At 42.0% G+C, this 27,668-nt stretch overlaps 1 protein-coding gene across 1 annotated transcript; it reads right to left on the bottom strand.

The window, feature by feature from the left end:
- Positions 1–14,159: 14,159 nt before the first annotated feature.
- On the bottom strand, positions 14,160–25,188 carry PERP (p53 apoptosis effector related to PMP22). Its single transcript, XM_075267960.1, has 3 exons — positions 24,798–25,188; positions 16,864–17,001; positions 14,160–16,713 (listed from the first exon to the last, which is right to left on the bottom strand). Exons 1-3 carry the CDS (start codon positions 24,988–24,990, stop codon positions 16,496–16,498), a joined length of 549 nt encoding a protein of 182 aa, XP_075124061.1. The 5' UTR covers positions 24,991–25,188; the 3' UTR covers positions 14,160–16,495.
- Positions 25,189–27,668: the final 2,480 nt, after the last annotated feature.

The following is a 27,668-nucleotide window of genomic DNA, read 5'->3' as shown; positions in this document are numbered from 1 at the left end:
GTCCTGGCTCGTCCTCTGGAGTGCATCGCCAGCACAGTCAGCAGTGGCAGTGGCAGAGGCAGTGGCAGTGGCGTGAACGGTAGGCGGCCTTTGTCCTGCCGTTGCTGCCTGCCACTGATTCCAGTGCTTGGATTCCAAATGACGGCGCATTGAAGTGGTGGACAGGTTGCTCTTCTCAGAGCCCCTAATCAATTTCGAGAGGCAAATTGTGCAGACAACACTATATCTGTCCTCGGCGCATTCCTTGAAAAAACTCCACACCTTCGAGAAACGTGCCCTCGAGGTGGGAGTTTTTCGGGGCTGGGTACGAACTGGAACATCTTGGGAGATTCCGGGTGTGGCCTGGCTTCGCCTAAGCTGCTGACCTCTGCCTCTGCCTCTAGCTACCCTTTTCGGTGCTGCACCTGCCTCAACATCCACACTACTTTCCCCGCTTGACATCCCCCCTGTCCAGGTCGAGTCAGTGTCCTCATCATCCACCACTTCCTCTTCCAACTCCTGTCTCATCTCCTCCTCCCGCACAATGTGCCGGTCAACTGGATGCCCTGACGGCAACTGCGTCACATCATCGTCGATGAGGGTGGGTTGCTGGTCATCCACCACCAAATCGAACGGAGATGGAGGAGACTCTAGTGTTTGAGCATCTGGACACAGATGCTCCTCTGTTAGGTTCGTGGAATCGTGACGTGGAGGGGCAGGTTGAGGGACAATGAAAGGAGCGGAGAACAGCTCTGGGGAGCAGGGACAGTTGGGGTTATTGTTCTGTGAAGCTTGGGAATTTTGGGAGGAAGGAGGACAAGACTGTTGGGTAATAGGAGGAGAGGAGGCAGAGTCTGACTGGCTGCTGGACAATGTGCTGTAAGCGTTCTCTGACAGCCATTGCAAGACCTGTTCCTGATTCTCGGGCCTACTAAGGTTTGTACCCTGCAGTTTAGTTAATGTGGCAAGCAACCCTGGCACTGTGGAGTGGCGCAATGCTTGCTGCCCCACAGGAGTAGGCACGGGACGCCCTGTGGCTTCACTGCTACCTTGCTCCCCAGAACCATTCCCCCGACCTCGCCCACGGCCTCGTCCACGTCCCTTTTCGGGGAGCCTTGCGCATTTTGAATTCCCAGTTAGAAATTGGCACTATATACCAGTAGCAAAAATTGTGGGTGCACGTAACCCCAATATATTCTTTGAATTACCAGTCAGAAACTGGCACTATATGGCAGTAGCAAGAAATGAGGGTATTTGTAACCCCAATATATTCTTTGAATTCCCAGTCAGACAATGGCACTATATACCAGTAGCAAGAAATGAGGGTATTTATAACCCCAATATATTCTTTGAATTCCCAGTCAGACAATGGCACTATATACCAGTAGCAAGAAATGAGGGTATTTGTAACCCCAAAATATTCTTTGAATTACCAGTCAGAAACTGGCACTATATGGCAGTAGCAAGAAATGAAGGTATTTGTAACCCCAATATATTCTTTGAATTCCCAGTCAGAAACTGGCACTATATGGCAGTAGCAAGAAATGAGGGTATTTGTAACCACAATATATTCTTTGAATTCCCAGTCAGACAATGGCACTATATACCAGTAGCAAGAAATGAGGGTATTTATAACCCCAATATATTCTTTGAATTCCCAGTCAGACAATGGCACTATATACCAGTAGCAAAATTTGTGGGTGCACGTAACCCCAATATATTCTTTGAATTACCAGTCAGAAACTGGCACTATATGGCAGTAGCAAGAAATGAGGGTATTTGTAACCCCAATATATTCTTTGAATTCCCAGTCAGACAATGGCACTATATACCAGTAGCAAAAATTTTGGGTGCACGTAACCCCAATATATTCTTTGAATTACCAGTCAGAAACTGGCACTATATACCAGTAGCAAGAAATGAGGGTATTTGTAACCCCAATATATTCTTTGAATTCCCAGTCAGACAATGGCACTATATACCAGTAGCAAGAAATGAGGGTATTTGTAACCCCAATATATTCTTTGAATTCCCAGTCAGACAATGGCACTATATACCAGTAGCAAGAAATGAGGGTATTTGTAACCCCAATATATTCTTTGAATTCCCAGTCAGACAATGGCACTATATACCAGTAGCAAAAATTGTGGGTGCACGTAACCCCAATATATTCTTTGAATTACCAGTCAGAAACTGGCACTATATGGCAGTAGCAAGAAATGAGGGTATTTGTAACCCCAATATATTCTTTGAATTCCCAGTCAGACAATGGCACTATATACCAGTAGCAAGAAATGAGGGTATTTGTAACCCCAATATATTCTTTGAATTCCCAGTCAGACAATGGCACTATATACCAGTAGCAAGAAATGAGGGTATTTATAACCCCAATATATTCTTTGAATTCCCAGTCAGAAACTGGCACTATATACCAGTAGCAAGAAATGAGGGTATTTGTAACCCCAATATATTCTTTGAATTCCCAGTCAGACAATGGCACTATATACCAGTAGCAAAAATTGTGGGTGCACGTAACCCCAATATATTCTTTGAATTACCAGTCAGAAACTGGCACTATATGGCAGTAGCAAGAAATGAGGGTATTTGTAACCCCAATATATTCTTTGAATTCCCAGTCAGACAATGGCACTATATACCAGTAGCAAGAAATGAGGGTATTTGTAACCCCAATATATTCTTTGAATTCCCAGTCAGACAATGGCACTATATACCAGTAGCAAGAAATGAGGGTATTTATAACCCCAATATATTCTTTGAATTCCCAGTCAGAAACTGGCACTATATACCAGTAGCAAGAAATGAGGGTATTTGTAACCCCAATATATTCTTTGAATTCCCAGTCAGACAATGGCACTATATACCAGTAGCAAGAAATGAGGGTATTTATAACCCCAATATATTCTTTGAATTCCCAGTCAGACAATGGCACTATATACCAGTAGCAAGAAATGAGGGTATTTGTAACCCCAATATATTCTTTGAATTCCCAGTCAGACAATGGCACTATATATCAGTAGCAAGAAATGAGGGTATTTATAACCCCAATATATTCTTTGAATTCCCAGTCAGACAATGGCACTATATACCAGTAGCAAGAAATGAGGGTATTTGTAACCCCAATATATTCTTTGAATTACCAGTCAGAAACTGGCACTATATGGCAGTAGCAAGAAATGAGGGTATTTGTAACCCCAATATATTCTTTGAATTCCCAGTCAGACAATGGCACTATATACCAGTAGCAAGAAATGAGGGTATTTATAACCCCAATATATTCTTTGAATTCCCAGTCAGACAATGGCACTATATACCAGTAGCAAGAAAAGAGGGTATTTGTAACCCCAATATATTCTTTGAATTCCCAGTCAGACAATGGCACTATATACCAGTAGCAAAAATTGTGGGTGCACGTAACCCCAATATATTCTTTGAATTACCAGTCAGAAACTGGCACTATATGGCAGTAGCAAGAAATGAGGGTATTTGTAACCCCAATATATTCTTTGAATTCCCAGTCAGACAATGGCACTATATACCAGTAGCAAAAATTTTGGGTGCACGTAACCCCAATATATTCTTTGAATTCCCAGTCAGAAACTGGCACTATATGGCAGAAGCAAGAAATGAGGGTATTTATAACCCCAATATATTCTTTGAATTACCAGTCAGAAACTGGCACTATATACCAGTAGCAAGAAATGAGGGTATTTGTAACCCCAATATATTCTTTGAATTCCCAGTCAGACAATGGCACTATATACCAGTAGCAAGAAATGAGGGTATTTGTAACCCCAATATATTCTTTGAATTCCCAGTCAGACAATGGCACTATATACCAGTAGCAAGAAATGAGGGTATTTGTAACCCCAATATATTCTTTGAATTCCCAGTCAGAAACTGGCACTATATACCAGTAGCAAGAAATGAGGGTATTTGTAACCCCAATATATTCTTTGAATTCCCAGTCAGACAATGGCACTATATACCAATAGCAAGAAATGAGGGTATTTATAACCCCAATATATTCTTTGAATTCCCAGTCAGAAACTGGCACTATATACCAGTAGCAAGAAATGAGGGTATTTGTAACCCCAATATATTCTTTGAATTCCCAGTCAGACAATGGCACTATATACCAGTAGCAAAAATTGTGGGTGCACGTAACCCCAATATATTCTTTGAATTACCAGTCAGAAACTGGCACTATATGGCAGTAGCAAGAAATGAGGGTATTTGTAACCCCAATATATTCTTTGAATTCCCAGTCAGACAATGGCACTATATACCAGTAGCAAGAAATGAGGGTATTTATAACCCCAATATATTCTTTGAATTCCCAGTCAGAAACTGGCACTATATACCAGTAGCAAGAAATGAGGGTATTTGTAACCCCAATATATTCTTTGAATTCCCAGTCAGACAATGGCACTATATACCAGTAGCAAGAAATGAGGGTATTTATAACCCCAATATATTCTTTGAATTCCCAGTCAGACAATGGCACTATATACCAGTAGCAAGAAATGAGGGTATTTGTAACTCCAATATATTCTTTGAATTCCCAGTCAGACAATGGCACTATATATCAGTAGCAAGAAATGAGGGTATTTATAACCCCAATATATTCTTTGAATTCCCAGTCAGACAATGGCACTATATACCAGTAGCAAGAAAAGAGGGTATTTGTAACCCCAATATATTCTTTGAATTCCCAGTCAGACAATGGCACTATATACCAGTAGCAAAAATTGTGGGTGCACGTAACCCCAATATATTCTTTCAATTACCAGTCAGAAACTGGCACTATATGGCAGTAGCAAGAAATGAGGGTATTTGTAACCCCAATATATTCTTTGAATTCCCAGTCAGACAATGGCACTATATACCAGTAGCAAAAATTTTGGGTGCACGTAACCCCAATATATTCTTTGAATTCCCAGTCAGAAACTGGCACTATATGGCAGAAGCAAGAAATGAGGGTATTTATAACCCCAATATATTCTTTGAATTACCAGTCAGAAACTGGCACTATATACCAGTAGCAAGAAATGAGGGTATTTGTAACCCCAATATATTCTTTGAATTCCCAGTCAGACAATGGCACTATATACCAGTAGCAAGAAATGAGGGTATTTGTAACCCCAATATATTCTTTGAATTCCCAGTCAGACAATGGCACTATATACCAGTAGCAAGAAATGAGGGTATTTGTAACCCCAATATATTCTTTGAATTCCCAGTCAGAAACTGGCACTATATACCAGTAGCAAGAAATGAGGGTATTTGTAACCCCAATATATTCTTTGAATTCCCAGTCAGACAATGGCACTATATACCAATAGCAAGAAATGAGGGTATTTATAACCCCAATATATTCTTTGAATTCCCAGTCAGAAACTGGCACTATATACCAGTAGCAAGAAATGAGGGTATTTGTAACCCCAATATATTCTTTGAATTCCCAGTCAGACAATGGCACTATATGGCAGTAGCAAGACATGAGGGTATTTGTAACCCCAGTATATTCTTTGAATTCCCAGTCAGACAATGGCACTATATACCAGTAGCAAGAAATGAGGGTATTTATAACCCCAATATATTCTTTGAATTCCCAGTCAGACAATGGCACTATATACCAGTAGCAAGAAATGAGGGTATTTGTAACCCCAATATATTCTTTGAATTCCCAGTCAGACAATGGCACTATATACCAGTAGCAAAAATTGTGGGTGCACATAACCCCAATATATTCTTTGAATTACCAGTCAGAAACTGGCACTATATGGCAGTAGCAAGAAATGAGGGTATTTGTAACCCCAATATATTCTTTGAATTCCCAGTCAGACAATGGCACTATATACCAGTAGCAAAAATTTTGGGTGCACGTAACCCCAATATATTCTTTGAATTACCAGTCAGAAACTGGCACTATATGGCAGTAGCAAGAAATGAGGGTATTTATAACCCCAATATATTCTTTGAATTACCAGTCAGAAACTGGCACTATATACCAGTAGCAAGAAATGAGGGTATTTGTAACCCCAATATATTCTTTGAATTCCCAGTCAGAAACTGGCACTATATACCAGTAGCAAGAAATGAGGGTATTTGTAACCCCAATATATTCTTTGAATTCCCAGTCAGACAATGGCAGTATATACCAGTAGCAAGAAATGAGGGTATTTGTAACCCGAATATATTCTTTGAATTCCCAGTCAGACAATGGCACTATATACCAGTAGCAAAAATTGTGGGTGCACGTAACCCCAATATATTCTTTGAATTACCAGTCAGAAACTGGCACTATATGGCAGTAGCAAGAAATGAGGGTATTTGTAACCCCAATATATTCTTTGAATTCCCAGTCAGAAACTGGCACTATATGGCAGTAGCAAGAAATGAGGGTATTTGTAACCCCAATATATTCTTTGAATTCCCAGTCAGACAATGGCACTATATACCAGTAGCAAGAAATGAGGGTATTTATAACCCCAGTATATTCTTTGAATTCCCAGTCAGACAATGGCACTATATACCAGTAGCAAGAAATGAGGGTATTTGTAACCCCAATATATTCTTTGAATTCCCAGTCAGACAATGGCACTATATACCAGTAGCAAAAATTGTGGGTGCACGTAACCCCAATATATTCTTTGAATTACCAGTCAGAAACTGGCACTATATGGCAGTAGCAAGAAATGAGGGTATTTGTAACCCCAATATATTCTTTGAATTCCCAGTCAGACAATGGCACTATATACCAGTAGCAAAAATTGTGGGTGCACGTAACCCCAATATATTCTTTGAATTACCAGTCAGAAACTGGCACTATATGGCAGTAGCAAGAAATGAGGGTATTTGTAACCCCAATATATTCTTTGAATTCCCAGTCAGACAATGGCACTATATACCAGTAGCAAAAATTTTGGGTGCACGTAACCCCAATATATTCTTTGAATTACCAGTCAGAAACTGGCACTATATGGCAGTAGCAAGAAATGAGGGTATTTATAACCCCAATATATTCTTTGAATTCCCAGTCAGACAATGGCACTATATACCAGTAGCAAGAAATGAGGGTATTTATAACCCTAATATATTCTTTGAATTCCCAGTCAGACAATGGCACTATATACCAGTAGCAAGAAATTTGGGTATTTATAACCCCAATATATTCTTTGAATTCCCAGTCAGACAATGGCACTCTATGGCAGTAGCAAAAATAGTGGGTGTATATAGCCCCAATTCTATTGCTAGGGGACTTGCAGGGTATTTCTGGGGTGAAGGTGGGGGGGGCACACGGTTGGAACGGGGATTTGGGGTGTATATATGGGGTATACGGGAATACACTGTCAGTGTATTCCATTCAGGATCCTGGGAAAGCTGGGTTGCGGCGATTGAGCCTGTCAGTGCCACGTTACACTGACAAGCTTCTCCCTGGAATTTAGCTCTTACAAGAGCTGTTGTGGTTGTCTTCTCCTTCCTATCCTAGCCTGTCCCTGCCTACCCAGAATCTAAGCCCTAGCTAACTGGACGGAAACCTCCGTCCCCGGTGAATTGCAAGCTCAGAATGACGCGAAGCTGGGCGTCGCTGTTCTTTTAAATTAGAGGTCACATGTTTTCGGCAGCCAATGGGTTTTGCCTACTTTTTTCAATGTCACCGGTGTCGTAGTTCCTGTCCCACCTACCCTGCGCTGTTATTGGAGCAAAAAAGGCGCCAGGGAAGGTGGGAGGGGAATCGAGTAATGGCGCACTTTACCACGCGGTGTTCGATTCGATTCGAACATGCCGAACAGCCTAATATCCGATCGAACATGAGTTCGATAGAACACTGTTCGCTCATCTCTAGTTAACACCTTTCCACTGTAGCCAGTTTTTATTTTTATTTTCTATACCTCTCTATCCAAAAGTAATGACTTTTTTTATACTTTACCAAATTTATATAGTTTTGTAGATGCTTTAACCCCCTCTTTTTTTGCAGATTCAGATGTACTTTTTAGTTATGCCATTTTGGGGACTGTTATTAAAATTGTTATCGGAGGCAAAATGGCGGGAAAATGGCGGTTTGGCTCTTTTGAATTTATTTCCCGCTGTGGCGTTCACTGAGAAAAATATTTTTATAAGTTTGTAGACTGGTTGTTTTTGGACACAGGGAAATATAGATTCAAATCTAGGGAAAGTGTGGGGGAATTTCAACTTTCTTATTTTAAGTTTCTTATTTTGTTATATTTTTAAAAACTTGTTTTTAAATGTTTTATTAACCTTTTAATTGCATGTCCCATAGACTGTATTGCAGTCATTGGGAGATTCACTACATAGATATTGAGGCTGATCTGATAATACTTTTACTCATCTCTCCTGGGCTCAGCATCCTCACCAGGCCTCTTCTGGCCTTTGACTGAGGTAATGACGTCATTGCAACCCACGTGACTGCTGAGTCCCATCACAGGCCACAGGAGTGACGTTGGGGGCACTTGACCTCAGGCAACAGGTTGAAGATAAGCAAGGAAGATGCTGAAGACAGCCAAACAAAGCGAGGATGCCGTAGAGAGAAGAAACAAGGGGAGGTATTGGTGTTTCCATCACCTCCCGTGGGCCTCCCATTATTATACTCTGGGGTCTGTGGTGTCCCTAAAGTATTATAATAGCACAGGCTCTATGGGGGGAAGGGCTCTTGGGAGCAGCACAATGACCCTAAACATACAGTCAGAGCTACAATGGAATGGTTTAGCTCAAAGAATATTCATGTGTTAGAATGGCCCCGTCAAAGTCCAGACCTAAATTCCATTGAGTATCTGTGGCAAGACTTGAAAATTGTTGTTCACAGACGCTCTCCATCCAATTTCGCCAAGCTTGAATTATTTTGCAAAGAAGAATGGGCAAAAATCTCATGGGCAAAGCTGGTAGAGACATACCCCAAAAGACTTGCAGCTGTAATTGCAGCGAAAGGTGGCTCTACAAAGTATTGATATAAGGGGGCTGAATACTTTTGCATGTCACACTTTTCAGATTTTTATTTGATTAAAATTCTGAAAACCATGTATCATTTTCCTTCCACTTCAGAATTATTTGCTACTTTGTGTTGGTCTGTCACTTAACATCTCAATAAAATACATTTAAGTTTGTGATTGTTAGGGTGTCAAGATGTGAAAAGGTTCAAGGGGTTTGAATACTTTTGCAAGGCACTGTATTTTTTTTTTCTAGGAAGAGGAATGGAAAAATAGAGGAGAAAGATGTAATAGAATTATTTCATGGAGATATAAGTAATTACTGGGTTAGTAGTGATAGATTTACTGTAATTCCCAATTGGACATTTATGGGTATATCCAGAGAATATGCCATAAATGCCAGATAGATGTGGGTCCTACCTATCTCAAGAACGAGGGTCCTGCACCATGGTTTGCAGCTAAAGTGAAGGGCCACCCATGTACAGAGCAGTTCTGAATATAGCCAAGGGTGACTGCTTTGCAATTTTTGGAACTCCCATACAAACAAAGAGCACAATGTTTCTAAGCCAGAAAACTGTTGAAAGAACAAAAGAAAATTCCCACCATCATGTTTAAAGGCACACCAAATCATCTAAGATGAGCAATTTTGGCCCGTGGTTCATTCACTAAGTCTATTGTAATGTGGCCATTGTGCAGGGTCTGTATAATGGACGTAATTTGTGGCCCAACTCCCGTTTTAATGACCTGAACTAGCCACATCACAGTAATTTATGTTCCTGTAAGTTTGGCTCACTATACCCACAGTCAGAAAAGGATTTGTAGCCATAATATGGAACCTAAAATAAGGCCACTGTACACCAGGTAGGGGCAACCAAATCTGTTTTGTTTTGGAACTTGCAAAGCTGAAAGGCTAAAGCAAGGGTCTTACGTATAACTCCTTTTGAATCTCTATTCTTAAAGACAATCCTTAGTCTAACTGCAGTACAGATCTCATACTCACAGTATCTGTAGTACTTTACTACAAAATGACAGAAATTTTCCACGAACCTTTCACCACTTCCAACAACTCCAGTTCTTAGCATCTGTTAATAGTCTTTGCCCCACTGATTCTGGCACAGTTGGAATTTTTTCTCGAACCCCATTGTTCATGAGTAGAGATGAGCGAGTACTGTTCGGATCAGCCGATCCGAACAGCACGCTCGCATAGAAATGAATGGACGTAGCCGGCACGCAGGGGGTTAAGCGGCCGGCCGATGTCAAAGCAGAAGTACCAGGTGCATCCATTCATTTCTATGGAGTGTGCTGTTCGGATCGGCTGATCCGAACAGTACTCGCTCATCTCTATTCATGAGCAATCAATGCTGTTAGTTTTTGTCCCTGATATGCTATTTACTTTCTGTACTGTTAGGCCCCGTTCCCATGGAGTAATGCGTCGCTCATTCTGACACGTAAACATGTGTCAGAATGTGCGCTTCAAAACAGAATTCCATTGGGTGAAACCGTTTTGTTTTTTTTAACCGGACACAGAGTCGGACATGTAGTACTCTGTGTCCGGTATAAACAAAAACGGTTTCGCCACGCACAGCATAAAGCTCTCACGGCAGGACTCGGCATGACAGGTTTCTGTCTCACCGGCGCCCACGGACGGTCACTTTTCAAACATCTTTCAAATGAATGGGTTTGAAAGATGCAGGCAGATTTCCATCTCCTGCCCCTGCTTTGTGCAGGATACGGAAACCTGCAGAACGGAGTCCCGGGCGCAGATGTGAACGAGCCCTTAGCTAGATGACAAGAATCTCTTTTTAAGGCTGTGGGGCCTGTCGTGGCGCAAATGCCATGGTTTTACAGTCACAGAAAATGGATGGGATTCTAGCAAATCATATTCCCACTTTGCATTAAAATATGCACTGCAGACACGAGGCGATTTTGGAAATTCCAGCATGTCACTTATACCTAACAAAACCTCTGGGGGTTTACCTACAGGTATAATTGAAACAGAAAGTCCGCATAGGATGACTCTGTGAACTTTCTGTTAAAAGCGCTGTGTGGAAAAAACGAAATAAAACGCTGAGACACCACATGGGGCCTTAGCCTAAAAAGGGTTGTTCGGGATTATAAAACAATACTGTATTTTTTATCTCCAGAAACAATGCCACCTTGGGCAGCTAAATGAGGATGAGCTAAAACACCCTTTTTTTCTAATTCCTGGCAGGTCCTTTAAATTTTGAGGCCTTCTAGTTGCTTTTATATATTTGACTAACAATAGGCTAGTCAAGGGAATAGAACAATCTGGGAGGAAAAGGAAGGGCTGAAATATTTAGTGTCTGTGACCAAAGTAAAATTTGATGTTGCTTTATGCTGAGGCTTTTTAAATCACAGACTTCCAGTTATTTAATGGGAATACTTCTTTTTTTGTAACTACAAAAGCTACAAAGCAACATAATGTGAAATATGGTCTCACTAACTACAATAGCACATAAGTTTTCACAGTGGGCTAAGAATATCAAAATCTGCACGCCAAACTTCCTCACGTTGTGAACACACCACGTTTCCACTACATGGAATTTGGATGGGATTCTGGCTAATACCATCCACACATTGTAGAAAAAAAAAAATCTGCAGCGTTAATGTCCTGATTTCAAAAACCGATGCACTTTTGTAAATCTCACCAGGTAAATTATACCTACAGAAACACTGACGTATAATAGGGACAAAAAGTCTGCAGAGGAAAAGTCTGCAGACTTTCTGTGAAAAGCTCTGCAGGGGGAAAAAAAAAACATGCCATGTGCTTCTGCTGCGGTCTTTTTTGGCTCGCTACGCGGGTCCTTAGCCTAGAGCCACAAATGGCAAAAATGCATTTAACCATTTTTCCACTGTGTTTTACATTTGTGTCCCCATATAAGTTTATGGTGGAAACTGCTACACTTTTGCAGGTGAAATTAACATGCTGCGTTTTCCACAGCAATCTATTTCTGCATAAATGAAAGGTCATTCACTTTTCTTGGACCGTGAAATGTAATTTTTTCTGAATTTCTGCAAGGCCTTAGTTGGATCAAAGTGTATATATTACACTGATATTATTTACAGGTGCCATATTGTACAGTATAATTTTGAATAATAGTGATGGATCTGTTCCTTCATTTCATTATATACCAGCATTACACCCATACAAGTATAGCCGGTTCCTATTGATGACAGCTGTATATTATGTGCAGATTACAAACCTTCTATTCCACAATATGATATAGGAACAGTGACATCACTTACACTGCTTACATACTTTTTACTTTACATTTACAGTGCATTTTTCCCCAGCTTCATACTATAGCACTTCTGCCATGTAGCCGTTCCCATGCCCACTGTACTAATGTCCAGCACTTTTTGACTGCATGTTTCCTAGAATGCAGTTCTCCTGGTGTCTGCCTTCTGCAAGGTGCTAGATTTAAGCCACAAAGGAAGGACACAGCTCACAGAAGCCAGAAGTACTTATAAACTATGTGTATGTGTACTTTGGGACAGGGAAGAAAAACAGACTGGAACAGAATGGAATGGTCTTAAGGGTGCATGCACACTACGTAACGCCGGGCGTGTATGAGAGCCGTACACGCCGGCGTTACAGCAGACTGCCGAACACTTCCCATTCACTTCAATGGGAGCGCTCGTAAACGCCGCTGTTACGAGCGCTCCCATTGAAGTGAATGGGAAGTGTTCGGCAGTCTGCCGTAATGCCGGCGTGTACGGCTCTCATACACGCCCGGCGTTACGTAGTGTGCATGCACCCTAAATGGAGTGACTGATTTACTACCTATTGGCCTCAAGATAAATATATACCACAATGAAGCTGATGCAGTTTATCAAACACAACAAGGATATGATATATAATTTATATATATATATATATATATATATATATATATATATATATATATATATATACACACACATACACACACCTACTTATACACACCCTGCCCAATAATGTTGTGAGGACACGGCCACTCACTGGAAAGGCAGCTTATGTGTCCTGACTGAGCACAGGTAGTCTGTTAATCTAGACAAAAACTATCGACTACATATCTGACATATATTGTTTAAATGCATCAACCAAAAAGAAATGAAACCAACCTGCAAACAGTCTGTATTATAAATGACTTTACATTTTGTGTCCACAGTTAACTATGCAGATCTTTTGGTCTACATTGTAATATGCTATGAACAAATCCTGTGCAGTCAGCAAACCATTCTTTCCATTCTTAGGGTGCATGCACACTACGTAACGCCGGGCGTGTACGAGAGCCGTACACGCCGGCGTTACAGCAGGGCTGCCGAACACTTCCCATTCACTTCAATGGGAGCGCTCGTAAACGCCGCTGTTACGAGCGCTCCCATTGAAGTGAATGGAAAGTGTTCGGCAGTCTGCTGTAATGCCGGCGTGTACGGCTCTCATACACGCCCGGCGTTACTCAGTGTGCATGCACCCTTAGTTAGTTGTATAGTAAAAAGTAGTGGACTGAGGGATCAGACTGCAGATAGATCTGTTTATAGTGTCACTAAGAAGACAAGAGATCTCCTAAGGGCTATAGATTTCCAACCAAGAACATTTGCAGCTCCAAATAATTAGACTTGCAGTGTGCCACTGGGGAGGTCAGAAGTCTTACCCCTGGTTCACATCTGTGCATGTATACCATTTGGTTAGAGTCCACATGAGGGTCCCCCCCCCCCACCGGTGCAGCGGGGAGGGCAAGCACACAAACCTCATTATGGTCTATGGGGTCTGTGTGCTTTTACAGCACGGCGCTTGCAATTGAGTTTGTATTCCGTTTGGGGGTTTTCATGCAGACTCTATCCGGACAGAATACATACGCATATGTGAACCAACCCTTACTCTTCTGTGTTCCCTGGTAATGCTCTCACTGTTGGTAACATGACAAGCTTCGCTCTACACTATGCACATTCTGCAGGAGTAGAGGGGAGTCAGGGTCATCGCAGAAAGCTAAAGTGGCAGCAGGCGAGGCTGAACACAGAAACTTCTGGCACCTCAATTGCACTCTGCAAACGAAAAATGAGGACAACAAGAGACTTTCATAAACATTAATACGTGAACTTACCCTGTGCAGGGAATGTACTGATAAAGGTTTATTTTTCCCTGTGTATCTCCTTTAAAGGGTAAAGACTCCATACTATTATGACTGAATTGGCCACACAAGACACTTTTCAGTTTTGTATTTTTACTTTAATACAAAGGCAAGCCAGAAAAAACAGTAAGGAAACAATCCTACATCCAAACAGTTTGGGGATATTCATATTTTATACACTTATAATTTATAACAGACTATGTGCTGTAAAATATTGCTGAGCATTATTATTGTGGACGCTGTGGCAGTCTAAGGCCGGGTTCACACGGAGTATTGTGGCTCATCATTTGGTACGTACACGCCACGGGATATTTTGCGGGCCGTATACTCTCCCATTGTTTTTAATGGGAGCCGGTACCGTACACGCGGTGCTATTTTGCGGCCGCCGCAAAATCACGGCCGCAAAATAGCGCGGCGCATACGATCCCCGCTCCCATTGAAATCAATGGGAGCGTGTACGGCCCGTAAAAGCTCCCGCGGCGTAGATGTGCCACATCACGCGGCACGTTACACCGTGTGAACCCTTCCTAAAGCTAATGGAGCTGTCTTCTAGTACAGGGGTCTATTATTTTCTTAAACTTCAAATACTATTGAAAAAGTACAGCACGATTAAAGCCAAAAACCTTTATTATACATATGTGTGCACTATTTAAGATTCAGTAAAGTCAGATGTTAAGGTCACAAATCCCTTAAACTTGAAGGATTACCAATCTGTGATCAGCTCTCAATGCTGCAGAAAACTGCTGATCAACCATACACTATAGGGGAAATACTAAATGACAGACTACAGAGGCTATACAAAATGACCACTGAAACCAAATGGCCAAATGTTTAATCCAGAGCTGTGCTGGCTAATCTAATACCAGCGTTCAAGAAGGCTATACCCAAAGAGCATGTGCAAAGTCTAACAGGAACTAAGAAGAAAATAACATGGTCCTTTTGAGAAGCATGTGTCAGTATAAAGGCAAAGTTTTGTACAAACTACATACACTAAAGCTATCTTTCAGTTTTTAAGTATTTTAATACTTACCACCCTTAAAAGCAAAGTACAAACCAAACACAGAAAAAAAAACAAAAAACTGTCAATCGAACATTCCTCCCCCCCAATCTTTAATAATGAAAAACATTTAAAATAACATTACACCATGTATTTCAAGTGAATAGGCTGATAGGACATGTTCCAATTAAAAGTCACGGGGTGGATGTGTAGGCAAATGGTCCTCCAATCCAATGTACGTCTATATATCGTATGTGTGTCTATATGCTTAGGGCCATGACCCACCCCCACAAGTGTTCAGGAATTTTGATAATGTTATGCAATCTAATTTGCACCCCTGAGTGGCTACCGCACAAACCATGAGAACTCCACTCTGGCAAAGGCAACTAAGGTCAAGCTGCCTGCCCAAACTACCTAACATTCCTCTGCTGTGGATTTCTTTTTTTTTTTTTTAATGTAGATTGTGAGCTCACATAGAGATCACAATGTACATTTTTCCCTATCAGTATGTCTTTGGAATATGGGATGGAAATCCATGCAGACACGGGGAGAACATACAAACTCCTTGCAGATGGTTTTTTGCCCTTGGTGGGATTTGAACACCAGGACTCCAGCGCTGCAAGGCTGCAGTGCTAACCACTGAGCCACCGTGTGGCCCCTGTTGTGGATTTCTGTATGCTAATTATATAAGATATAATGGAGACATGGTGACAAGGCCAGCAGTGGACATATTTACTCCCATTACTTTGACAGTAACCTAAAGCTTGAACCTATCTAGGGATCGTGGTAAACTTGTAGTCTGCAACAATTGCTACAAGGTGGTGATTCTTATATGTATAGGCACTGTGTCCTTGCAAAGCACCAATCAAATGTCACATCTCCCATAACCAATTGGCAACAGAAGCAGAAGATGTATTTAATTAAAAAAAAAAAAAAAAGCAGGTCATACACATTAATTTAATGTCAACCGCACCCACTAATGATCTAATGTGTCTGAGGGCTTCCTGACTCTTCCCCCACAGCAGATGTTGAAGACAGAAGGATTGGGCAGATTTCTACTTGCTCAATCTTTTTGTTTTTAAATTGGATAAGCTGCCACCATAGGCCAGCCAAACCAAATATGCATGTGAGAGGGAAGGGGAGTCAAATTGTTTGGGACGGAAAGTAGTGTGTAATGTGCATGCCCAGCCTTACACTAGTACTAATGTAAACTGGCACAACAGGATATTCTAACATTATACTCAAATACAAGTATCAGTTGTAGAAAAAATATATATCTAATTGCACCAAAGGCATTTTTGCTTGGTCAATGTACAAATAGAATTATCAAATGGAATTTATAAATCCAATAGGCTTCGATCACTGAGAATATGACAGTCTCTTTCCAAACGTCAAGAAAGAAAAAGTTGCAGTCTTTAGGAGGATGTGTAGAAGTATTTGGTCTTTACGTTCCCCAGTAGTTCATCTTCAAAATTGGGAAGACAGCAGAAGAAGATTCCGCAGCCGAACATGATGATTGTGCTACCCCAACCAAAGCCATAGGTCCAACTGTACAGGTAGTTCTCCATATTCAGAGCAACATCAGAAGTGTATCTCACAGGGTAGATGACCAGAGCGCAAACCTGCAGGGCAACTGAAAATGGCAGAGTTGTTAATCTGTGTCCAAATACAAGCTCTGTAGAATAATACAGTTTACCCACTAAATTCTATAGATTACTCTAAACATAATGGAATATGGCACAGTGTATATACAGTTATATAGACTAAGAGTGTTTGGTCTTACCAGCCAAAAAGAGAAGGATGGCGATTACTCTGAGTAAAGAAATGCGTGGTACACAAAGTCCAACAAAGGAGAGAATGAAGCAAATGATGAGGATGATGATGCCAATGATCATTAATGCAGCAGTAGCTCTGCCCCAGGCTGGAAGAGAAGACATACTAGTTATTGGCATGTTAAAATGAACAATTGCACCAAGAAAAATAGCACACGTGATCAAGCAGCAAAAAGTTTTGTGAGAGTTTTGTTTTTGTGAGTTTTGATCGTCCCACTGCTATGACATCACCTATCCTGCTTGAGCAGTAAGTACCGACTATATTTGGGGCTGGTAGACTACTTTTATAAGGAATGAATCTCAGGGAACAAAGGAACTGTGTTATACCATTACTGTGTTAGGTTCCATTCAATGAACACAATGATCGGTGCTGGTTTACACCAGCCTATTTATACAGCCCAAGCTAAGAAAATGGGGGGGGGGGGGGGGTCCTCCTCCATTCTGCTGTACTGCACATGCCGGTTTACACAGCATGTATGTTGGGTTCACGCAGGTCCTGCAATTTATCTACATTGTACATTAGGAATGAGGAAAACAGATGCCAGAATGGATCTTATTGTTTTTTGTGCAATTGTTTCGGACATTGTTGGATCAGTGACTGAGGAACAATGAAAAATGGGATCTGTTCTGATATGAATCAGTCACAAATCTTTAAAGTAAGAATCTAGAAGCCATGACACCAGAGTCTAACTTAGGTTAAACATTCAGACATGTGCAAAAGATGGACAAATATCTGTGCCAGTCAAGGAATGGCACGTATGGATAATGACTTGTTCTCTCAGGTCAGACCCAATGCTCACTTCCCCCCCATATACATGGAAGATCAGCTCAGCTGAGTGTGCATGTGTCCTCAATGGCAAGTGGGCAATAAGCTACTGCCAGGCTTTATCCAATAATATTTAGGCAGCACTTTTATCATTTTTTTTTTTTTTTTTGTGAGAAAAAGCATTTGAGGAACAGATGTATAAACTAGTATACAGGTTTGTACAAGCCATGGATGAGACTTTCACACTACACCTAGCCCTCCGGCAAACTCCACCCAAATGGCATGGCGGGGCTGGGACATTTTATATGTGGGTGGATAAACATGATGCTCTGCTGCTTTGTGAATCATCAGGTTATTGTGCTGAAGCAGCTTTATAGGGATCAACCATATATCATTACACAAGGCATCCGCCATATATGGTATGTAAACTATGAGGACACAAGATATGTGCGACAAATGTATTACATACAGAACGGTTTTCATTTCAAGTGGAAATTTACTTTATATAACCATGAACATTGCACATTCCTGTAATATACTTTTCTTCTGACAAGGACCATCTCATTTTCTTGTATCAGGTATGCAATGTCCCATATGTATAGATGGAAAACAGAGTGCCCTGAATAAGTACAGGCTGACATAAAGAGAAATAACGCAGGAAATCATCTGAGCTGGTCTGAAAACTGCAGAGCCATGTAATAGTGAATACCGTACTACTACATCACTTCAGTGGTTAGCTGGAGTCCCAGCTTCAAATCCAGGCAAACATCTGCAAAGAGTTTGTGTGTTCTTCCCATGTTTGCATGGTTTTTCTCCAATACTCCAAAGACATACTGATAAGGAACTTGAGATTATGAGCCCTACTTGGGACAGTCTTGATAATATTATTTGTAAAAGCAGTGTGGAATATTATGGCGCTATTTAAGAAAGCAAAATAAATGAACAGCTACATAAAGGTTAACATGATCATCCACTATGCTACACCGAATCCACTGCCTTCCCCATAACACATACTGCAAAGGTGAGTGAGTAGCAACTGCTCACTGGTATCAGCCAGGTCTTAGGCCCATTGTGCATGTCTGTGTTCGGGCCGCCGGCCAAGTTTGAATGGTACAGCCGTTGCATGTGTGGCACACCAATGTCATCTGTGCTTCCTCAGTCCCTTTCGTTGAATTGTATAAAGGAATCAGAGACTTACAGACTCCACATCCTTGATCATCAGTGAGTGTTACTCCAGAGGGAGCCCACAGCTAAGAGTGGTATCCCTAGTAGGGTGGACTCCCCTTACCCCATGATCTAATGAAGTATGTGGAAGAAAATCCTAACTCTCTTAAAGGGGGTCGTTCGCAACCCAGCAAAGTTGGATAGTGATAATCTATCCACAGGATAAATCATTTGTATGAGAATAGTTTGGGTCCAGGTCACTGATCAGATTTTACGGTCATATAAGTGCTCGTTCACACAGGGCAACAGGGGGCGGATTTTGATGCCTAATCCACCTCAAAATCTGACCCCTCACAATAGAGGTCTATGTAGACCACTAGCGTTCTTTTTTTGCGCTAGCGGTTTGTTCCCATTCGCGCAAAAAAGAAGAGAGCTGCCCTTTCTTCAGGCGGATTCCGTAGCTGATTCTGATGGCATCCGCCTCGTGACACCTCCTTCCGGACTAGGCCCATTCATTTGGGCCTAATCCGGAGCGGAAAGCCACGACAGGATGCCGTGCACTACCGTGTGAACTAGCCCTAAGAGGTATACTGCTAAAAGCATCTCTACTCCTATTCAAGTCAATGGGGAAAAGCTGCGGTTCCCGGCATTACTGTTACAGTGTACAGACAGGAAGCTGTATGCAATGTACTGAGCTCTGTACACTGTAGCGCTGGTCCTGGGGCACGTATAGTAGCAGAACTGCTTCTAGCTGTATACCCTATAAAACAACTGTATTGGCAGGGAGGGAGTCAGCTAGCTGCAGATTATCCACTACAACCCTTTTAAGTGTAAGATGTTTGGATAGGTGAATGACACTAGGGTGAATGGAAAACCATACGGAATACACCATGGATAATGTGAGGCCTGATGGTGGTCACATGACCAAAAACTTTAACCATCCATCTATGAGTTATCTGATGCCTTAACTGTGCAGTATTCTTTTTACACTGAATATCTTAAGTCTCCAGACAGCCAGAGTTATTATTATTATTATTTATTTATTTATTTATTTATTTATTTATATAGCACCATTAATTCCATGGTGCTTTACATTTGGGGGTTACATACAATACACAGAATATACAGGTAGATATACTAACAATGACTGACTGGCACAGTGGGGTAGAGGGCCCTGCCCGCGAGGGCTTACAATCTATGAGCTGGCTCTAGCCCATACATTGTGGTTCCAAGAAGGGTACCCCTCTCTACGATGTTCACATGGTAGAATAACCCTTTTGGACCCCTTCACACGGAGTTTTCGCTCCGTGTATTCTGTACATTTTACACGTGTAAAAATACACATATAAAATGTAGTTAGCCATTGAGTTCAATGGCATGTTCGTATAACGTGCGTCTTTTTGCAAAAAAAAACGTGCGTTATATGAAAAAGCCATTGAACTCAATGGCTAACTACATTTTACACGTGTAAAATGTACACAATACACAGCACGTAGACAGAATACACGGAGCGTAAACTTCGTGTGAAGGGGCCCTTTAATTGTATATCCACAGCCTGGGTTATTAATAACTAATAGATGGATGGTCACACAGCAGATGTAACAGAGAGAAGGCTGAGTTTTCCCCTGTTCAACTCAAGCAAGATCCCATGGAAATGTCATAAATCTCCTAGATAAGGAAAAATCCAATTTAAGGGACACAAGGCAAAGTACAGCACTGCAGAAGAAACACACTGTGGTATCTAACAGCCCTGCTATTCACATTGTGCTGAGATTTATACCCCCAACAACAGACCTAGATACATTACTTTTGGTGAGAAGATTTTACCAAGGACACGAAGAAAGCTTCATCTACTAGGAATGTTAAAAATGTAACAAGCCTGTGACCTCGGGCAAGGGCTGAGGGAGTGGAGGAAGCACACAGCGCTCTCCCAACCTAACTGCACTGTCCACAGCAGGGACTTCGTAACTAAACACCAAGGAAGGTTACCTAATAGTATATAGGACTGTAAAGTGACCGGAGCAAACACCAAGGACACAGAAGCTTCTCTGCGGCTTGATATGGCTGCTAAAATCTGTACAGCAAGTATAAATAAACCCTAAACATGGCTACATTTGTCGCTTTGTATTAGACTAAAGCCAAAACTGTGGCTTCTTTTTTTCCTCCAGCTTAAAAAAAAAATCTGAAAAGTACTGACTCTCATTGAATTGAAAAGTTTGGAGATGTTTTTTGAGGCATAATTGAAAATCCCTTAAAATTCTACTGCAAAAACTCTGTGTGAACATACCATAATGATATCCGGTATTATCTCAAGGCTTACAAAGACACTGAATTTGGCTGACAGCACGGATTTCATCAAAATGAAACTTCATAAGCTAAAACTACCCAGTTCTCTTCTAGTAGTCACTAACCACCATAAGGGTGCAGTATTTTCGCAGCTGTCGGCAGTAAAACTCAGCTCAGTCCCCTTTCTATTTTGGGGTATAACAGAAATAAAGGATCCCTATAGTGCACATTTATGCATTTGGTTAAGCCCAGTGTAAGTTCGACTTTCTGCTTAAACTAGTAGGTACATAGCATAACTTAGAAGACACATGGTACACAAATATGATACTTTTTATCATATTATCGGATTAGTTTTAGGTCTACCTATCTGCTTCTGCAACCCAAAAACACACATATTTAACTTCAATATCAGATCGTCTTGGGAACTATGCTGATAAGTGACATGAACTGTCAAAGGCTAAATAGAGCTGAAGACAGTGGGGTATTTCATAGGTTTTGGCCACTGGCTTTAGGTTATGTTGTAATGTGCCAAAAATTTATGAAACTGAAAATCAATTCCATAAAGCCAAAGAAAACGGCTTTCTACAAGTCTCAATATTAAGAAAATCAAAGGCCCCTTTCGTATACGTTATATAGAAACAAATATGTGACACACCTATGCTGAGATACGATCACTAGAAATTACTAGACAAATGCCTGAGGCTGCACTACTGAGAGATTCTGATGACAACATGTTTTCTTTTAATGCCAGGTGTAGTGTTAACATGGAGACAAAACACTTCAGTATCTACTGCATGGTTGGACTGTTTTTCTCTAGTCCACCATGTTCTCAAGCAATCACTTCTGTTAGTTTTAGCCCCAATATGTTAATTACGCTCCCTGCTGGGCTAGAGAAAATAATTCCAACAATGCCAGAACCAGTGTAAAAAGCGGTATTCAGTAGTGTAGTAAGCGCATCCTACTGACCACTGACAGCGGACCTTCTCCTTCATTTAGTTCATTTAATTTGGGCCCACTCCTGAGAGTCTGATGAAGGTCTGAAATCAACTGAAAAAAACTTATTCACTCTACAGTTTGTCCTCGACTTCACTGTTTGTACCACGGGATCTGATGATCAATAAAAACATTATTTGTTTGCATCTCAAGAAGTGTGAAGTCCACTCTGTAACTTACTAAAAGGGTTGGGACCCTACTTCAACATCATTAAGGGTTAGTGCACACAGAGGTTTTTGGCGCTGATTTTGACGCTAAATCCGCCTTAAAATCAGCCTTCAAAAAAAGCCTCCCAATAGAGTTCTATTGCAACCGTTTGTAACCGTTCTTCGCTTTGGCTCAAAAACAACTCTGCAAAATCTGCAACAAGAAAGCTTTATTTACGCAATGTGGGCCTTAGGGTAAGTTCCCACAAAGTTTTTTGGTCAGGATTTTGAGGCCGTATTCGAGTTTTTTCCGGGAACCGACTTGTTCTGGCTCTCAGAAAAATAAATGAGGTGCTCATGAGGCCATTTCACCTCACGATTCGGCCTGAAGACATACCCTCCTCTAGACTAGGCCCATTCATTGGGCCTAATCCGGAATGGAGCGCGCGGTTGGATGCCGATGCAGTGCACCGGCTTTCAGTCGCGGCTACCCGGCTGAAAAACCCCCATCTGAACTTACCCTTACACTAAAATGGAGTTTCCAAGATTATCAGATTGATGGGAGTCTGATATCTTAATACCAAAAAAACTCTTAAGGCTAAGTAAGGTCCTACATAGCGGACAGCAGCGAATTTAAAAAAAAAAAAAAAAGTCTTCTGTGGATTTTCTGCTTAAAGTATACCTATAGGGAAACTGCCGGCATTTCTGTATATGTAATTGACATGCTGACAAATAATTGACATTGGCAAACCAACAGTTTTGGAAATTGCAGCATTTTTGCTGCGCATATTTTTCTGCAATGTATGAATGGGATTCACAGGGACTTTAAAACGCCACGGTCGAACCACGGCATTTACGTCACATGGGGCCCCAGCATTTAGGACTAAGGCCCCACGAAGTGAGCCACAGCCAAAAATTACTGTGGTGAAAATGCATTGCATTTCTTTTTGCAGCATTTTTCACAGAAAATCCACAGCGCTTTCCTTTCCTTTCCTTTCTGCATCTATTATACCTATATAGAAAACACCAGCATTTCTGTAGGTATAATTTACATGCTGCGATTTACACAACGCAAGCATTTTTGAAATTGCAGCATTTCCTCTGCAGATTTTTTTCTGTAATGTGTGGCTGGGATTAGCCAGAATCCCAACCACTTTGCAGGTACTGTAAAACAATGCGTTTTTGCAATGTTGGGCCCCAACCTAAGGCCGGATTCATATGAAAATGACCATTAAAAATGGTTTCTTACTTTGAAGGTCTATACATTGACAGAGAACACCAACTTTTAACAGTCGGAACCGATCACAACATTTTCCAAGAAGTCAGAGTCCTCTGCAGTATGGACTGAAATAAGACATTCTACAACCTTCTGCACTGTGAATCCATGTTGAAAAGTGGTCATGTGACTTATAGCGCTCAGAACTGCGGTTCTGTCCATGTTCAGTTTGTTGTAGAAAAGAACAGCAGACGGACTAAAAATATGATCACGTGAACTAGGCCTAAGAAGTATAAATTCTACATTATAAAATAAGAGCACCTTTTACTGTACATAAATCTGCACTAGGTGACCCATATACTGCCCATACAGCCATATACTGCCGCTTCTTGCTCCCTGTGTTTTTAGTGGAGACTAGAATAAGCAATCGCAACACACGACTAGCGTTTGATCAACTTCTGCTAAAAACTAGCATGGCCATCTCTCCCCAATGGTTAATACAATGGGGAGAGTCCAGGGATCCCATACTTATAAAACAGTCAGCCAATCCTGCTGAAGTCAGATTACCTTCAAGCCTATTCAAAGAAATTCATCAGCCATGTGGCACCCATAAGCCGTGACAAAAATTACATGCCCTACAGAACACCCATTCAGACGAAGAGGTCCGTGAGAAAAAAAAACAGTCCAACACAGAGCTGTTTAACAGCCAAGTCTTGGCTCAGGTGTGAACAGAGCCTGATGTATTTGGGCACCCACTAGTGTCTGCTGCAAGCTCCCAATCCGGGGGATATAAAGTGATACAGTCTTGTGTATATAAAACTCAGATCCCAATAACCTCCAGTTGTCTCGAGCCCATATTACGTGGGTAGGTGTCCCAGGCTCCAGTTTCTTATTTACTCTCTGTAACCTGGTGATACAACAGACAATTGATCTTTGCTCTGTAAGTAAAAGTCCCACCCCGCAGAATGTAAACCTGATCGGTCACATCTGTACCAGGCCTACCATAAGAGAGCACTAATGTAGCATAGCTGACTTATTACATGGGCTGATCTTGGCACTGCGACACCTCACTATACAGATCACAATGACTCCTGGCTAAAGTCACAAACTGAGCTCTGCTACATCTGCACACATGACCTGACGTGATGTCACAGATGGATCTCCAGAGGTCAGTGCTGCTGATCCCATAGAATGTGACCTGTACTGTCACAGGTCAGGGACAAGTTCTGTAGGGCCAGTATCCCATAGCCAGCAGCAGGGACAGGTGTGCCCTCAGCTGTCGCCCCCTGCCGGATGTGTGCAGCCACAACTCACCATAGTCCATGAGGGACGTGCATGTATTGCTGTTAACCAGGCAGCGCTCCCACAGAGAAGCATACTCCCGGCCAGACTCGGTCTCCACCCAGCCCCTGCCGGCCAGAGCGATGATATCGAAGATGATCGCGCAGAGCAGAAGGAGCGGCAGGATCCATTTGCACCTGGGGTATGCGATCCCGCACTTGAACATGTTGTTGCTGTTGGTCTCGGTACAGCACTAGCAGGTAATGGCTCCCTCCGGATAGTCGTCCTAGTCACAAGTGAGCGCTCAGGACGGGCACGGCCGCTTACAAGAGGGAGAGCCGCACCTTGCTGCCAGCCAGTGACTCACAGAGCTCTGCACGGACCTGTTGTGTCAGAGGTGGAGCCGCGGCCATAGGCGGGGCCCGTTCCTGGCTCTGACTGGCGTTTCACCCTGCCCTGTCTGGAGCTGGTAAACAAACCAAGGCTCAGGTTACAGCACTCCCTGCTCCATACTGGGAGAACTGGGGGAGAGTAGGCGGGCCCGCTGCCTGCCCTGGAAACTGCCGTCTGAGGTGTCCGTGTGTCACTCGCCACAAGCTCCTCTACAGCTACCTGGGGATCATGGACTCGCCCATAGGTTTCTATTAACCCCTGGAGGAGCTGCACAAGTTTGGCCTCCGAGACAAAAAGAAGTTTTAAGTATTCACCTTTTAGTAACCGCCCTGTTTAGGCCTGTAATGAGCAAGTCATTTATTGTCATTTACAACCAGGGTCGTCTCTAGGTTTTGGGGGGGCCCTTGGGGGACAGAGTCTGGTTGGATTTATACATCACTACTATTAATCTACATATACAACATTCATTGTAGTCTCAATACACTTTGTAACAAACTTTGTAGTCTCAAACCTTTAATGCAAAAAAAACACAATTTAGGCTTCATTCACATCTACATCATGGCTTCTGTTATAAATGCAAACCACTACACAGTGTTGGCTTCATCCCATACCAGACATCATTACCCAACAGATCTCATTGACTTATAAAGCGTCATGTTGAGTTTCATCCTGTAATGCTTTTACACTGGACATTTGTAGTAAATAATTATACCACATTACATCTATGGGTATACACACTGACTGACAGCTGTGTAACAAGGGTGAGGTACTACAAGCCCCAGGGCAGAAAACAGTATAGAGGACTACAAGCTACATTAACATGATTAAAGTTTTCATTCCTTAGTCTTTGTTCACATCTGTGCCGGATTTCTGTTGGAAACTTTTTCCACCTCCAGTTTCAGTTTTAAAATGACTGTCAATGGTGTGCGCCAGGCTCTGTGTGTAACTGTTATTACAGTGGACCTCCTGTCTGTTGTTCTGGGCTACAACAGAATAACGGATAGGCCAAAGCTATAAAGCTAGTATGAACCTGGTGTCCTCTACTCAGCTGTATAGTGTCTATATAGCTCAGTTACAGAAGTATCTCACTTGGAGAAGACAGCAACCACAGAGGGGTCAGAGGTCATATAAGAGAGACATTAGAAGACAGGGTGTTACTATCTGACAGGCAGAGAATAGACTGATTATAAGCATGTTTTGTTAATAAGACTGATGTTTTCATTTCTCAGCTATGCTTTGACCAACTTAGGCCGGGGCCCTACAGGTCGGAAACGACGCGGGAAAAATCTCAGCGTTATACAGTACTTGCAAAGTGGATGGGATTCATGCGAATCCCATGCCTACATTGCAGTAAAAACCGCAGTGCGGACACGCTGCGATTTCCAAAACTGCCGTGGTTTTGGAAATTGCAACATGTCAATTATATTTACAGAAATGCTGGCGGCTTCCCCATAGATATAATTGTAACAGAAAGTCCGCGGAGGAAAACTCTGTGAACTTTCTGTTCAAAGTGCTGCGGGAAGAACTGCAATGCGCCGGAAGACACCGGGACGCACAGGAGGACACAGAGACAGGCGAGTATCCTTTTTTTTTTATTTCTAACTGCCCCCAGCTGATTTAAAGATTAAAAAGGTTGTCTATTTTTGTCTGAACAATCCCTTTAAAAGACATGGAGCCAGAGCCTTCTGCCGTGCAGCGCTTTTTTTTGGAATGCTTTACCCTGACTAATTAGATAGGTCTCATCCTTGGACACTTTTAAATCAACCCTCAAAACGCATTTCTTCATCTACTTCGCACAGTCTACATACCGGTATTCACTTTTCACCATCTGCTGTGCAGTCACGTCTGGGATACTAATGCTCACTAGATCCTTTAAAGGGATCCTATCTTTTAAACACAATTTGTTCTCCCTAGCATGTCGGAATAGCCTTAAAGGGGTTGTCCCATCACAAGGATCCTATGTATACTGCTTGTTAATGTGGATGTAAGACTTTTCCTAAATACACTGCTTCAGCAAAACTGCTTTGTTTGTCCACTATCTTACTTTATTCAATTCATTGTTGACACAGCCCTCACTTATCTGCTGAAAAGTCAAGTGATGTATCTGCCTGCTCTCAGGGGGGAGGGAGGAGGGGCTAAGTGCACGGGAGGGAGCCTGTGTTTCTAGCTATTCCTGTGTCTACACCACGTGACCTAGCTTCCTGCTATCAGATAGGGGAGAGGAGCTGCTTTCATTTCTGAACGTCTTTTGTTCTCTCAGTTATCAGGCTAGCTAATTCAATTGTGTTCATTATGGCAGAGACAGGCAGTCTCTGTATGTAACACAGAATGGAGTTGCTCTTGCCTGTACTTCATAGTCCAATACGGGTGAGCGGAGCTACACACTAATTTGGGGCAGAGCTAAATGGCAGGTTACATGTGAAACCCCGCCCACCAAATGATGCAAGAAACCAGGAAGAAAGAAGATTTTACAACAGTGAAGACTGGTGAGTGTGCGACGTGGGAATACCC

This window comes from Leptodactylus fuscus, chromosome 3 (assembly GCF_031893055.1).
Source record: "Leptodactylus fuscus isolate aLepFus1 chromosome 3, aLepFus1.hap2, whole genome shotgun sequence".
Lineage (NCBI taxonomy): Eukaryota > Metazoa > Chordata > Amphibia > Anura > Leptodactylidae > Leptodactylus > Leptodactylus fuscus.
Note: the sequence above shows the minus strand (reverse complement) of the source record. Positions and strands in the feature narration are given on the sequence as shown.

Coding starts and splice junctions, on each gene's coding strand:
- PERP (XM_075267960.1), bottom strand. CDS start 24,990: ATGTTCAAGTGCGGGATCGCATACCCCAGGTGCAAATGGATCCTGCCG. Junction 17,002..24,797: donor CACGTCCCTCATGGACTATG/GTGAGTTGTGGC, acceptor CTTCTCTTCCAG/CCTGGGGCAGAGCTACTGCT. Junction 16,714..16,863: donor CATCCTTCTCTTTTTGGCTG/GTAAGACCAAAC, acceptor TGCCATTTTCAG/TTGCCCTGCAGGTTTGCGCT.